The sequence below is a fragment of the Vidua chalybeata genome, chromosome 3, assembly GCF_026979565.1.
Source record: "Vidua chalybeata isolate OUT-0048 chromosome 3, bVidCha1 merged haplotype, whole genome shotgun sequence".
Lineage (NCBI taxonomy): Eukaryota > Metazoa > Chordata > Aves > Passeriformes > Viduidae > Vidua > Vidua chalybeata.
The window spans coordinates 59,011,770-59,025,645 of NC_071532.1; the positions used below are offsets into that span (position 1 = coordinate 59,011,770).

At 42.1% G+C, this 13,876-nt stretch overlaps 1 protein-coding gene across 4 annotated transcripts in view; it reads left to right on the forward strand.

The window, feature by feature from the left end:
* The first annotated feature begins 715 nt into the window (after positions 1 to 715).
* The window catches only part of EPB41L2 (erythrocyte membrane protein band 4.1 like 2), a 108,502-nt gene continuing 95,341 nt past the window's right edge, over positions 716 to 13,876 (forward strand). For all 4 annotated transcript variants that reach the window (XM_053937770.1, XM_053937768.1, XM_053937767.1 and 1 more), the window contains exons 1-2: positions 716 to 887; positions 4,292 to 4,373. In XM_053937770.1, coding sequence (XP_053793745.1) covers positions 732 to 887; positions 4,292 to 4,373 — 238 coding nt within the window. In that variant the 5' untranslated portion in view covers positions 716 to 731. The remainder of the gene's footprint in view (positions 888 to 4,291; positions 4,374 to 13,876) is intronic.

A 13,876-nucleotide genomic window follows, 5' to 3' on the forward strand; every position in this document is an offset into this window, starting at 1 on the left:
CAGCTGTCCGCAGCATGAGTAACTTTTTCCTTACACCCTGCCTGACGCTCTCATTTCACCTCACTCCCGTTGTCCTTCCCTCAGCAGGACACGGAATCCCCGGCTGCCTCTTCTCGACCAGGTCCCCACGAGTGCTGATCCTATCCACAGCCCACGGCAGTCCCGACCCTCCACTTCCCCGCACGGGAGGGTCGCTCCGGCCCCGCCACCGCGGGGATCCCGCCGGGCTCCGGGTGGTGTGTCCGCGGGACAGCGGCACCGCACCGCGCGCACGGCCGGCGCGCTGCCCGGACTCGCCCGGGGCCGTGGCTCGCCAGCAGCGCTGCCGGACAGTGCCTCTCCGGTGCGATGCCGACGCTGCGACGACGCCACCGAAGCCCGTCCCGGCCCCAGGCTAAAACCGCAGCCCCGACGGGCACCGGCCGCTGGAAACGGCCCAGGAAGAGCGGGCGGGGGCGATGCGCTGCCCGCGGAGATTGACGGCTGCGCCAGCCAATGGCGGCGCGGCTAGCGTGGAGGCGGGGCCAGGGCCGCCCGGCCGGGAAGGAACGGGGGCGGGGCGCGGGGGCGGCCGGGGCGCGGATTGGCCGGGGGGCGGGGCCGGCGGGGTTTTCTCCCGGGCTGGGCTGACGGCCGCGGCTGGGAACTCCGGGAGCGTGCGGGCGCCGGCGGCCGTTCGAGCGGCAGGTATCAACGGGAGCGGTCCCGAGGGAGCTCGACTTACGCCGGCAATGGGGAGCGAGGAGGGATGGCGGGGAGGAGGGGGTCGGGCAACTATAGCGCTGCGCTGGGGGCCGCTTTGCCGCGTATCCATGGCCGTTTTCACTGGTTCGCTCCGCTCGCCGCGGGATGCGGAGGCTGCAGGCGGGGCCGGCCCGGCTGATCGGGTAGCGCTGCCCCCTCCCTTCTTCCTTCCCTTCTTCTGTGCCGGCCCCGAGCGGCCGCGGGGCGGGCGGATGGGGGCTGTCAGCGCCGCGGCCGGCAGGGGGCCGCAGCGGCCCCGAGGACGCGCGTCCGGGGGTGGCGGAGGCGAGCGGCTCCGAGCCGCAGCCTCTCCGCCCCGGGCGGGCAGCGGAGCGGCTGGTGGGGCTGGCTCCTCCCTGCCTCCTTTTCCCGCAGTCTTGGACGCTGGTCCCGGCGAGGCGAGCCGTGCGGGGCCGCTTCTCGCCGCTCGCTTCCAAGCCTCCCTCGCGGGGCTGCCGGCGCGGGCAGTGCCGCGCCCGCCGCCTCCGGCCGCAGCTCGGGTCACCCCGGCCGGCGCTGCTGTGCCCGCATCTGGTCTGGGGCCAGAAGGAGAGAGGTGTTTAGGAGAGAGGTGTTTTTCCCCGAAAAAATCTGTCCCGCTGGCTGTTGGTGCCTTTCCCGCACCCGTCGCGTGAATGCTGCGTGAAGAGCAGCGGTTGGTTTCCTAATTTCCTTCCTCCCGGAGCACCACTCCTCTCCTCCTGATAACTTCATCTGTTTGCATCTTGGGCTGTTCCTTTCTTTCGTCTGTAAGTTAGCAACTGCAGAAAAATGAGCTAAGTAGGCCCCCGCACTGAGGCTGTTTGCCAAGAATCAGGTAGGGGGTGAAATCGAGGAAGACTTCGCATCCCTAATTTCCCTTCCTTTCAGGATTAGGGTAAAAATAAGTGTAGAATCCTCTTATATGGTTTGTGTCTACTATTTTAAAATAAGGCCTCCTTTCAAGATGTGATGACCCAGCCTCTGAGCATTATGCACTGAGATCTTTAAAAAAAAGTTTTTTATTTATAAATTTAGGTCCAAAGTTCTTTTCCTATTATTGTTCTTTCCTAAGGCTTTGATTACAGTACTCTGAAGTCTGAATACACTCAAAAGAGCTATTAGCAGTGTGGTAACATTTTTTGTGTGCAGCGTTCTTCCACAGGTAAAGATCCCACTGAGTTGAACTTAATCCCTTTTGATGTTAATAGTGCTGTCCACACATGTATGTGGCTAGAAGGATTGCTGATTGACATGAAGGGAGTTGTTTTGAGGGTTTGTCAGCGTAATGATTATGATTCCCACCTTCCAAAAAAAATCACTGCCAGAGAACAAGTAATAGCCAGCTAAAGTAAACTTAAGGTGCTTTGATACCAGTAATAACTAGCAAACAGTTGGTGTGTTTTTTACTTCTTGTAAAGCTCTTCAAGACCAATTTTTAATTTAAATTATATATTCTATATTTGCCTTAAAGCACATGTGTTCATTTTCTTAGCTTTGTGGCCTTCCTTTCTGTCTGCTGTCATGGGTGCTTCCAGAGCATTAGTGAAATGCAATAAGCATGGCTCTACAGAACTTAACCTTCAGCAAATTCTCATAAACTTCTGTGTGTCCAGTCCTGCTGAGGTTGAAATGAGAAAATGCTTCTTTGAGAGACTGTCTAAAAGAAAAGCTGTGTCCTTTAGCATCATGTTTTGAACAGCAGAATAACGGAGTCCCGAAGCTACAGTGCCAACCAGTTACAGAACAGAAGCAGTTTGGTGGCACCCTGGGTTACGCAGCAGTGGCCTTGGAAGGGTGTTCAGCAGAAGCACTCTGCTTCGGCTGCTGCTCTCCTCCCTTACAAGTTTCCATTTCTGCTGGCCATGCTGCTTTCTGTCTGCTCTTGCCCTCTTGGTGGGAAGTTGAGCTGCTTTCTTTTGCCTAAATTGCAACATTCTGCTGAGTTTCATTACCTTTGGGCTTAGAAAATTACTTTCCCTTCAGTGTTTTCTGAGGTTATTGATCTCAAAAATTTCTGTCAACAGTTTGTACCTGTGGCAGATGAGCTTGCATTGTAAAAATATAATTTAAATGGCCTAGACAAGACTTTCAGTAATATGCATATTCTCTCTGCACATTTGTTGATAGTGGAGAAGAGGGGGAGTTCAAACTTCTTAACATATGGTCTGTGTGGAATAAACTTCCAGGCTTCATTCATGTGGAAATAGACCTTTTCTTCCACTTCTACTTGGATAATTTTCCAGTAACTGCAGTCAATTAATATTTTTTTTTTTTTAGATTCAGGGCCTACACAGGTAACATTCTGAAGCTAGTTTGTCTTCCTGATGTTTTAATGGGGATTCAGTGGCAGCACTGCGGAGTTCTCATTTAGAGAAGGTAACCTGAAGAATAACTGTATTACTGATCGGAATCAGTTTGTGAGTGTGGATATAGGCAGAATATTCATTTTTCATGGGACCAGCTCCCAAGTCATGCCTTTAAAGATGAAGAATGTGCATCATAGGTGGAGAATGGAGAAGTGTTCTGGGAAGTACAGACATGTAAAGGAGGTGTTGTGATAAATAATTTGGACATACATTCTTTTTAAGCTGATGTTCAAAAAAATCAAACTAGGTTTATAAACAATGTTTAAAATATATGACAAGGTAAAAAAAAAAAATCTGTAGTTGGTGGTTGTGGGGTTCCTTTTTGAACTGGCATTTCCTTTCGGCCTTAATCTGGGAAGTATGTTTTAATACAAAAGATTGATGTATTTTAGGGTTAAAAAGAGAGGGAACAACATAAAATGATGGTAGGTATACTTGTTACATGGATGAGAGCTATGAAAGTATTCACTGGCAGAAAAAGGCTCTAAATAGTTTACATTTTTAATAGTTTTGTCTGTAATGTGTAGCTCCACTCTAACTTTTGAAAGAGGAACTTTTCTACATTTTAGCTTACTGTGTGTAAGTTTCAGTAGGTTAAAAGTCATTTTACTAAAGATTGTAGTGTGTAACATATTTGCCACTACATATTTCTAAAGCAAGGTTGAATGCTTTCCTGAGGAAGATGTACTAAGTCAAACTGTGGTTTCATTCTGGAGTTGGTCTTAAATAGGTGGAAGTGAGGAGAGGGAAGGTGGGCTGTCTTTCTCATTGCAAGCAAAATTAACCCAAGAAAAATAGTGTTGGAAAACTTCATTGTGTACTCGCACAATGGGTGGACACAAGAAAGAGGATGGGAGCAAGAAAAGGGATGTGGAAGCATCTGATTGTTGTAATCTGGGCTATACAAGTCAAACTGCATTGTAAGGGGTTATTTCTGGCCTTCTATTTTGAAAGCAGACTACTTCAAACTTTAAGGGTGTTAGACATTAAAATAAACTGCCACACTTCTATTTTGTTAAGAGACAAAAATCAAAGTGCAAGTTAAATGATGTGGTGCAGGGTTTCTTCCTCTTTGTCAGGGTCTTCACATTTTCAAAATGTTTATCATTTTAGCACTGTTCAATTTCAGTTATCTGGTTTTCTAATTTATTTGGTGGGTTAATTTTTTGGCATAATGTGACTCAATTATTCCCTCACAGGCAAGCAAGATACTGTGCTGTTATCCAGTTGGCATAGTTGATTTCATTCTACAAATCTTCAAGATTCCTACTGGAGTGAAAGGTAATTTTTAGTTTATTTTTTTAGATCAGAAGATTCATTGCATGAATTTAATAAATAGGCAAGCTTTTGTGTTTTGTTTCAGCTTCTCATTTACTTTAGCTATTGATGTGATAAATTTACATGGCCTGAGTTGTCAGTTTTGTGATAGCATATAGAAAAGAACATCTAGATGATGCTGTAAATATTTTGACTTCTACTTAAGAACTTTGTGGTGTGCACTCTTCTGTGAAGGTAATTTTGCTGGTAACTTATTTCCTCCATAGACTTCAACTTGTCTTAGAAAACTTTGTAAAGATTTACAGACTAAGTGAAGGCCATATCAACAGAATATTGATTAATTACTATTGGGTAATCCAAAAATAGCTGTTCTGTTTGGCTAGTGAAATGAGGAAAGTATGTTCCATGTATACTATGAGATTATAGATTGGCATGTACTGCAGGTGGGACAGCTCAGCAAGAATGCAGGTGTATTTATTTTAATAGACTTGGGGAAAAAAAATGGTTTTTCTGTTTTTTTTTTTTTTCACTTGCTGTAGTGTCTGATGTCTTAGAGGCACTACCCAAACATTGCATTACAACTCTGAGTTGGTGTTGTAAAAGAGAATGTCAGATGCCAACCCTTTGCTGTGCACATCACAGCTGCCTTTGATGGCATAATGTTTTCGTGACTACACTAAAGTATGGGATGCTTTCAAGGCCTGACTTCAGTGAAACTGTCCTCTTGTGTAAAAACTGATTGTCTCTGCAGATTTTCAGAAGCAGGTAGTAGTATTTTGCTTATGTGTTTCTTTGATTGGATTTTTTTTTTCTAAAGGAGAATAAGGTACTACTGCTGTTCATCTCTGTAGTGCTTTTATTAATAGTAGCATGGCTCATCAGGCAGTTCTTGTGAGGAATTGTGGGAAGAGCCTCTTTCTTAAAACTGAAGACTTGTCAGTGTCTAGGGAGTTAACTGGGTGTTTTACTTGATATTGTATCTACCATAGGACTCATATTTGTCTGTATCTTGGTTTCTCCTCCCTGTATTCTTTCTGAAGGGTGTGATAAAGCCTGTCTTTTAGCTTACCTTGCTGTTACTAAGTCATGCAGCCTGTGTGCTCTGTAAGGTCATTGTTAGAAGATCTTGCCGTTGAGTAGTAAAATAGGGTTAGCTAAGGACAGTTTAAAGAGAACTGTGCATTGCCATGGTCCTCAATGCTTGAATCTTCCCTTATACTACTAACGTTGTCTAGTGGTTTTCTGTTTGCTTAGCAGTAGCTCTGGAAAACTGTTTCATAGGAAAAGACACTCAGTAACCAGAAAATAAAAATAGACTCAAAAAACCCCCCCCCAAAAAAAAAAAAAAAAACCCAAGGACTCTCTGAAAGATCAGTTTCGTCTTAAATTGCTTGCACTGATGACAAAGCAGAGTTTAACCAAATATTTATTGCTGACATTACTCTCTAATTAGTAGTGTTGTACAGCTAAATGTAACACCAGATTTTACTGTAATTTGCTGCTATCCCCTTACTGTGGGTAGAGAAGTATAGACTATGACTGTGGTATTCTTTATAGTGGTCTAGATAAGAATTTGACTACAACATTTTAAGAACACAGAATGTTATTAAGAGACTGAAAAGCTTCAGTATGTATTTAAAATGCATGATGTGCTGTCTTACCACAATGGAAAATGAGAACAGCTTTTTCTAATTTGAAATACTCCGTTATCCTGTATATGAGATTTAAAATATATATTCTTAATTCAAGTTTTTGAATTCATGCTAGGCAGACCCTTGAATTCTAACTGATTCAGCATGTATCCTCCTTCTTCTGAAAATCAAACCAAAATTAAAATTTGGTGATAAAAATGTGCTTGGGTTTCACATTTGTTGAAACACTTTTATTACCTCCAGTTACTCACAAAAGCAGGGATTCATCAATTAAAATATGTCAGAATATACTAAGTATGTCCTACAAACTTCTTTGAACATTTCACTTCTGGATCTGAAACTTTTAATTTCCAAACAGTGTTTTGTACTTTGTAGACATTATTTGTAAACAATCTATTTGCTGTTTCCTCAGCTGAAAGAAGCTGTTTTATCCCATTTGGCTTCTCCTTTTGAAGCTGTACTTAAAAGCTGTGTTTAAATAATACTGTAACTGCTGCTGTTTCATCATCAAGCAATTAAAGAAGTATGCCCTGTATATCATTGATCTTCTCTTCAAGGACTGAATCCTTTTTTCTTGTATGGCTTTTTTGATACTTTTCCTGGTAGAGTATTTCATTATTTGGTCACAAGTCTGAAATAAACCCAGTGTCTGGGAGGGAAGGAGGTAGAGGGAGGGTGGACAGAGTAGGGAACCTACAACCAGAGCCATAGAATGCTGTAGCATTAAATTAATTTTCAAGTCTGTGTGTTGCCTTATGCCTGCCTTGTCCCCTCTGTAGACAACATTTGTCAAAGATTATAATATATTATGGTTAGAGGCAGCTGCTTAAAACAAGGCTGGGATTGCGACCTATCAGTGTTACTGCTCCTTCTTTACAAACCCCGGTTGTAAGTGATTTTAGTATTAAACCTGTTTTGGACTTCTAATTATCTCATTAGTTGACTTAAGCTATTGGGTGTTTGGCCTCACTTTCCCAGTGTGCTTTCTTGACTCTGTGTGTGTGCTTGAGAATATATTACAGAGAGCAATTAATGCTTAATGAAATTTGTGCACTTACGGATTTTTTTTCATTCCCCACCCCTCCATGCTACCCTTGTATTTGCTTATACTGAGACCATTGTATTTCCAAGCATGTTGAATTTTTTTTTTCATTCTGAAGGGCAAGACATATTTCTGAAGGCTGAAATTTCATAGTCTCCAGATTTTTTACTGTGTTGAATTGGTAAGGTGAAACATGTAGCATATTAAAACATTATAGGTTTTTGTCACTTCTGGATTTAGTCCCAGTGACATTTCAGAAAGTAAGGATGCTATTTAAGTGCCATGGCATAAATGCAGAATAATGACTTAGTGTTGAGGTTGAATAGTTGAGGATTTTTTTGGGAAAAGTTTGCACTGTCACCGGCACATTGTTCTTGTACTGTAGAAGAAATTAAACTATGTAAAAGTGAAGTTGGGAATACCGCAACCCTGTGTTGTAGGTGAGAAAATTCTTGGAGGAAAGGTGCCTTTTCCATAGAAATGCTTTGCAAAATGAGCTCTGTTGCAAGAGTTCTATGTTTAAAAACTTAATCCAAAGCAAAAATGAAATTGTGCTACAGAACACAGTAAGAAATGACAGTGTTCCAACTCGGGGAGAGTGGCAGGGTGATGTGGCCAATCGAGTTTTAAAAAACCACACATATAACATTGCTGCTCCCTTCATGTTCCCTCATATGCTCATTGGTTTTAGCAAATTTAGTAAAAGGCACATGCCCCTACATTCTACTTTCATCCTTAGACCATTACAAGGTCAGGAATCCAAACAGAATATTTGCAGTCTTAACTAGAGACCAGGTATTAAATGTGAGACAGTTACCACTGAAGGAGGAGTTTTACAGTTTTAACCCTGATATGAAAGGATGACTAGAAGCTGCTTGAGTTCTTGTCTCTTGTATATTCTGGACTTCTGTTCCTTTTGTTTCAAAAAGCATAATGAAGTTCTATAAAAACACCCACACATTAGCTGCTGTATATTTTGCCTGAGCTGATTTGTTTGAAACATCTAAGAAATCCAACTCTATATCTTGAGGAATCATGAGATTTGATATACTGGGCTAATAATTAAGAGTTTTATTTATTGCTTGCAGTTGGATTTTTAAAGGCTAGTGTGAGAAAGGCAAAATATGTTCCCAGTATATTGGGAGCAAGTTTGCTTCAACCATTTTTTCGCCTTGATAAAAGTGCAGCTTCTTTGTATTTTTCAGATCTTCTGCTCAGTTTCCGTGATTTTTGATTTTTAAAGAAAATTTCTTTAATTGTATTCCAAGACAACACCTAGTATGAAATTGGTTGGCTTACCACAAAATTACTCAGTGGTGGTACATCATGTCTTGGATAAAGGGCAAGACATGTGCTGTACATAGCATCTTAACACTTTGGAATGGGACTAGATGAAAACAGCTTTTATTGGGTGAACTGTTTAGTCACTGTCATGAGCCCTGATTTTTCTGTCTTGAAACATCTTGTTTCCATAAACTGTTGAATGATGTGGGAAGATTAATTTGCCTGGTGGAATCACTTGCAAAAAAAAAGAGAGGCAAAAAGGCTAGTGTGTTGTGATCCACATGTTAAGCCTATTGAAGTCAAAATCAACCTGCTTCATTCTTTTACTGCTGAATGACCTTTGCTTGCTCGTAAAGGATACTCAGTTAGAAGAAAGTCTGTGGATCCTTCCTGTTCAGAAGTTCACAATGGTCTTCTTGTTTTGCTCATATTTAAAACAAGTCAGATTTTCTTTAATGATTTTGGTAAAAGGTTTTACAACTTGAACTAGTTATGCTGCAGAGATTTTTCTGCAAGTGTTATTTTTAAAATTCTGAGTGGGTTTTCATGTTGTATTATTCCCAAGGTTAACATCAGTACATGACTCTTGCTAGAAGGTTCTGTATGTAAGCAGTTAAACTAACAGTTCAAGACACAACAAGTGATTTTATGTTCTGTGACTATTTTTAGATCTTAGGTTACATTAAGAAGGTGAAATCATAAGCACTTATTTTGGGAAAAATCTGTTTTTTCTCTGCTAGTTCATTTTGGGTGTTTGGTAGTGGTTTTTTTTTTCCTTTTTCACCTGCCTGTCTAATGCTTTGCTTCACGTAACTTAGGCAATATGTTCATATGTGTGCCCTGGTAAACTGATCATGAAGGTAGCAACTCAAATTAAAGGAAAATAAAGTTAATATTATCAGAGTTCTTTTATTTAATGTAATTTTATTAATTGGTTAATTAAAAGTAATTTCTGTTTTGTCAAGTCTTGCTTGTTCTTTCATCATAATCCTGTTTTTCAGTAAAAAATGAAATACAGATGATCCCTCTGTTTTTTGAGAAACAAAGTTGGTTTGTGTGGGTTTTTTTATGGGTATGGAATTTTTGATTTCTTTCAGAGAAGAGCAGCTTCTGCTGACTGGTTTCAGGTCATGCCTCCCATCAGTTTGTTGTAACCAGTCACTTATCTCCTTTTATTGGCACTATATGTGATTATGGGCAGACTGTGATATAGCAGTGAGGCATCCTAAAGAAGGTCTAGGAAGGAAATTCCCCAATTTTGTGTTCCCATTGGAAAACTCCAAACCATGTGCTGCTGCTCACTTACTTCCCCCCCAGCTTCTTTTCCCCGTCATTGGATAGGGAGGCGAATTGTAAGCACAAAAGGAAGAGATTGTGGGTTGAGATAAGAACAATTTACTGGAAATAGCAGTGAAATAAGAAAAGGAGCAGTAAGAGCAAGAATATTAATAACAGTGTATGAGGGAGGTGAACGAGTCACATGTGAGTGCTCACCAGGCAGGGCCTGATGAATACCTGACTGCAGTACCGTGCTACACGATGCAGAAGGGACTCCTTCCCCTGTCCCCAGAAAGTGATGTGAGGTGACATAGAATAATCTTTGTCTCCTGGTGAGGCCTCCTCTTGGCTACTGTAAAAATTAACCCTGTTCTTGCTTGAACCAGAACATTATCCTCCCCTTAGTCTATACCATTCATGTCATGCACAAATCCTATACCTACCAGCAGCTATATATATATATATACACATACAAGCATAGGTATAATTTCAGCAGTCAATAGCTGTCTCTCCAAGATGTCCATTGAGTTAATTTGGTCTGTGACTTTGGGCTCTGTACAATCTAGATGTCTTCCAGGGCAGGAGGGCTGGTGTGCTGCTGGGTGGTTGTGAGCTACATCAGGAGCCTCATGTATCTGGAGCAGACCATATTTATTGCCTATGGTAGTTATGGCATAGAGTGGCAATGCCATTCAGCAGCCAGTGTTATAAAAGTCAACATTACAGACTGTTCTCACCCAAAAATCAAATCCCTTTGAGGTACACATTGTGTTTCCCCATCCCTCTACATTACCTAGCAACTGCTCAAACAAAAACAGTCGCACAGACAGGTTGCCTTTGCTTTAGGCACGACCAATCCAAACTGCTATTCCTCAAATGCACCACGGAGACTTCATCCCCTTCTATGGTAGGGGGGGGGGGTTGATTGAGCAGGACCAGCTTGATTGCTGGAGCCTCTGGAGTTACCTAAACCACGCAGCCTTTGCTAAGTGTAGATTCCAGTGTTCAAAGGCCCCATCACCCACTGCTTTCAATGTGGTTTCTAACAGTCCATTGTTCTGTTCAATTTTCCCAGAGGCTGGCACATGATTTGGAATAGGGTACACCCACTCAGTCCTGTGCTCTGTGGCCCAGGTGTCTGTGAGACTAGTTTTGAAATGAGTCCTGTTGTCTGGCTCAGTTCTCTCAGGGGTGCCATGTTGCCACAGGACAAGGCCCAAGAAGTGGTGTTCTGGGAAGTAGCATCAGGCAGGGGGTATGTATCCAGACATCCAGGGGTTGTTTCCACCATTGTAAGCATGTAGCACTTGCCTTGGTGGGTTTTCAGCAGTGTGATGTAGTCCATAAGCAGGGCCTCCCCATATTTGTATTTCAGCCATAGTCCACCACGCTATAGAGGCCTTGCCTGCTTGATCGCAGCCCATGTTTCACCGTTATGGATAACTTGGGACATAGTGTCCATGGTTAAGTCCACCCCTCAATCACAAGCCCATCTGTGTGTTGTATTGCTTCCCTGATGATGTGAGGCATGATGGGCCCACCAAGGCAGAAATTATTCACCTTTTTGTTGCCAGTCCGTATCTACCTGAGACACTTTAATCTTGGCAGCTTGATCTTCCTGTCCATTGTTGTAATGTTCTTTGGTAGCCCAGCTCTTGGGTACATGTGCATCTATGTGACATACTTTTATGGCCAACTTCTTCACCAGGGCAGTGATGTCTTGCCACATTTCAGCAGCCCAGATCTCAGTTTCCCTCTGTGCTGCCAGTTGACCTTTTTCCATTATTTGCCGCTATCCATGAGTCAGTGTAGAGGTAGAGCATTGGCCATTTCTCTTTCAGCAACATCTAAAGCCTGCTGGATGGCTTTCAGCTCTGCTCTCTGTCTTGATCCATCTTGTCCCTCAATAGCTTCTACAGCTTGTTGTGTAGGATTTCACATGGCAGCTTTCCATTTTCAATGTATGGCAGGAACTGTCAATAAAAAGAGTGTGTTGCTTTTCATTTTCTGGTGGTTGATTATATGATAGGGCTTCTTCAGCATGTGGTACCTTCTCCTTTGATGATGGTAGTCTGAAATTTTTGCCTTCGTGCCAGTTCTTGCTGACTTCCAAGATCCCTGGGTGATTGGGGTTTCTTATTTGAGCTTGCTGTGTGGTCAACACAACTTGCCTATTCCACGTAGTGTGTGACGTGATGTGTGGCTGGGACTTTGCCTTTGAACATCCAGCCCAGTATTGCAGTTGGGGTGCCAGAAGAAGCTGTGCTTCAGTGCCAGTCACTTCTGAGACAGCTTAAACTCCTTCATAAGCTGCTGGTATCTCAGTTGGGGTGTAACAGGCCTGGGATCCTTTGCATCCCTGACTGCAGGAATCACGGGCTTATCCTGGGTGCTTTTTGCCAGACACTTCAGGAAGGACCTTTCTCCCTGGCTGCAATGTAAAGCACATTTTTCACATCTTGTTCTTTCCTGGTTGACCCAAGGGCTACTGCATGAACAATCTCCTGTTTAATTTGTTCAAAAAACTTGTTGTTGTTCAGGACTTCACTTGAAATCATTCTTTTTCTGGGTCACTTAATTGAGAGGATTTACAATCTGACTGTAATCTGGAATATGCACGTTCCAAAAACCCACAGTGCCTAGGAAAGCTTGTGTTTCTTCTTGCTGCTTGGTGGGGACCTGGCCACTATTTTGTTGACCACATCCACTGGAATCTGACAATGTCCGTATTGCTGTTTTACTCTTAAAAACTACTTTCCCAGATGCTTCAGGTATAATATTATATAGGTAAAGTATTAGTTCAAGTACCTAACTGGTATTTGAAAAGCTGTGTAGAAATTCTCTTACTGAGGTTTTTGGGTGTTGCAAAGGCTCAAGTAACTCTTTCATGACAGAACTTTTAATCCGGAAACAAAGTTGGAAAGTTTTGCAGTGTATATGTCTTTAATAAAACTAAAGAGAAACAAAATCATAGAATAGCATATTTGTCGTCTGTCAAAGCAGTGCTTCATGCATTTTAAATATTAGAACAGCAAGATTCTGCTATAATGGGAAGTCTACCTGTACCATTTGCCTAGTTGTTTGCTATTACTAGGATATTAGCACTTTTTAACAAAAAAGTGCTGCCATTAGATTTTTTGCAAGCCTAAAGTTACAATTATTTCAATTTTTCAGTAACATAAAGTAAAATTACGTAATTTTTTTTAAACATATGTTTGCAGAGCATTATTAGCTTGAAATCTTATGTAAATTATGATAGCACAGAGGGAAAATGTATCACTGTGTAGGAGTGAATGGAACTGGGAATACTTGGGATGTTTCTGACTATGATTCATTATTTCTTTGTCTGGTTTGGAGAGCTTTGAGTGTGGCTTTTGTACCATTGATCATGTCTACCTTATATGTGCAAACATTTGAGCAGCAAATTTGGTCCCTAACAAGATAGTAACTCTTCTTCAATACTAATTTTGAGCTGATTGAAGAAGTGATATCAGTGGGCAGCTCTGTGTCCATGGATTATGCTTTTGAACTATTTGTTCCTATTGTGGAACCTTTAAAAAGAAGAATGCACTTAAGGAGGCTGAGTATCTCTAGTCTGTATGGAGGTTGTGTTAAGCAACAGAAGTTGGGGTTTCATTTTAAGCAGTAGATGTACTGTTGCATGGTTTTTTCCTCTCTCCTCCAGTTTATACTTTCAAGGTGTGGTTCACTGTATTATCTCCCCTTTATCCTTTCAGCTCCAAACAAGTCCTTTGTAACCTCTTCTCCCCACTTGATTTTCTTCTGTTCTTTTTTGGTTTCCCCTTGAATTAAAGTAAACACTGCTGTTTAACTTTGTTTACAAAGTTGTGTGCTTCTGAAGAATTGAAGATGGCTTCTGCTGTACTAGTCATCGCTAAAGAAACATTTGTAGTGAGTTGAGAGTGGTCTGATGGTTACATGCTGTGAAGTTATGCAAAACTTTTTGTCTCTGATGTCAGTAGTAAAATGTTACTTGATCCACAGCTGTATTTTTAAAATACAACACTATTTTAGCACTGAAGGCTTCTTGTTGCTTTGTGTAAAAGTGATCACGTTCAGGGCTTTAGCTGGAATTGAAGCAGTCACCTCAGAATACTTTCATTAAAAACAGGCAACATAACTGTTGCTATAATGAGATAATCTAATGCAGGCCTTACATCAGTATGGTTGTAACATCTTATGTAGAATCAAGCTAAGCCCAATATGCTCTCATATTCAGCCAGCCCTTC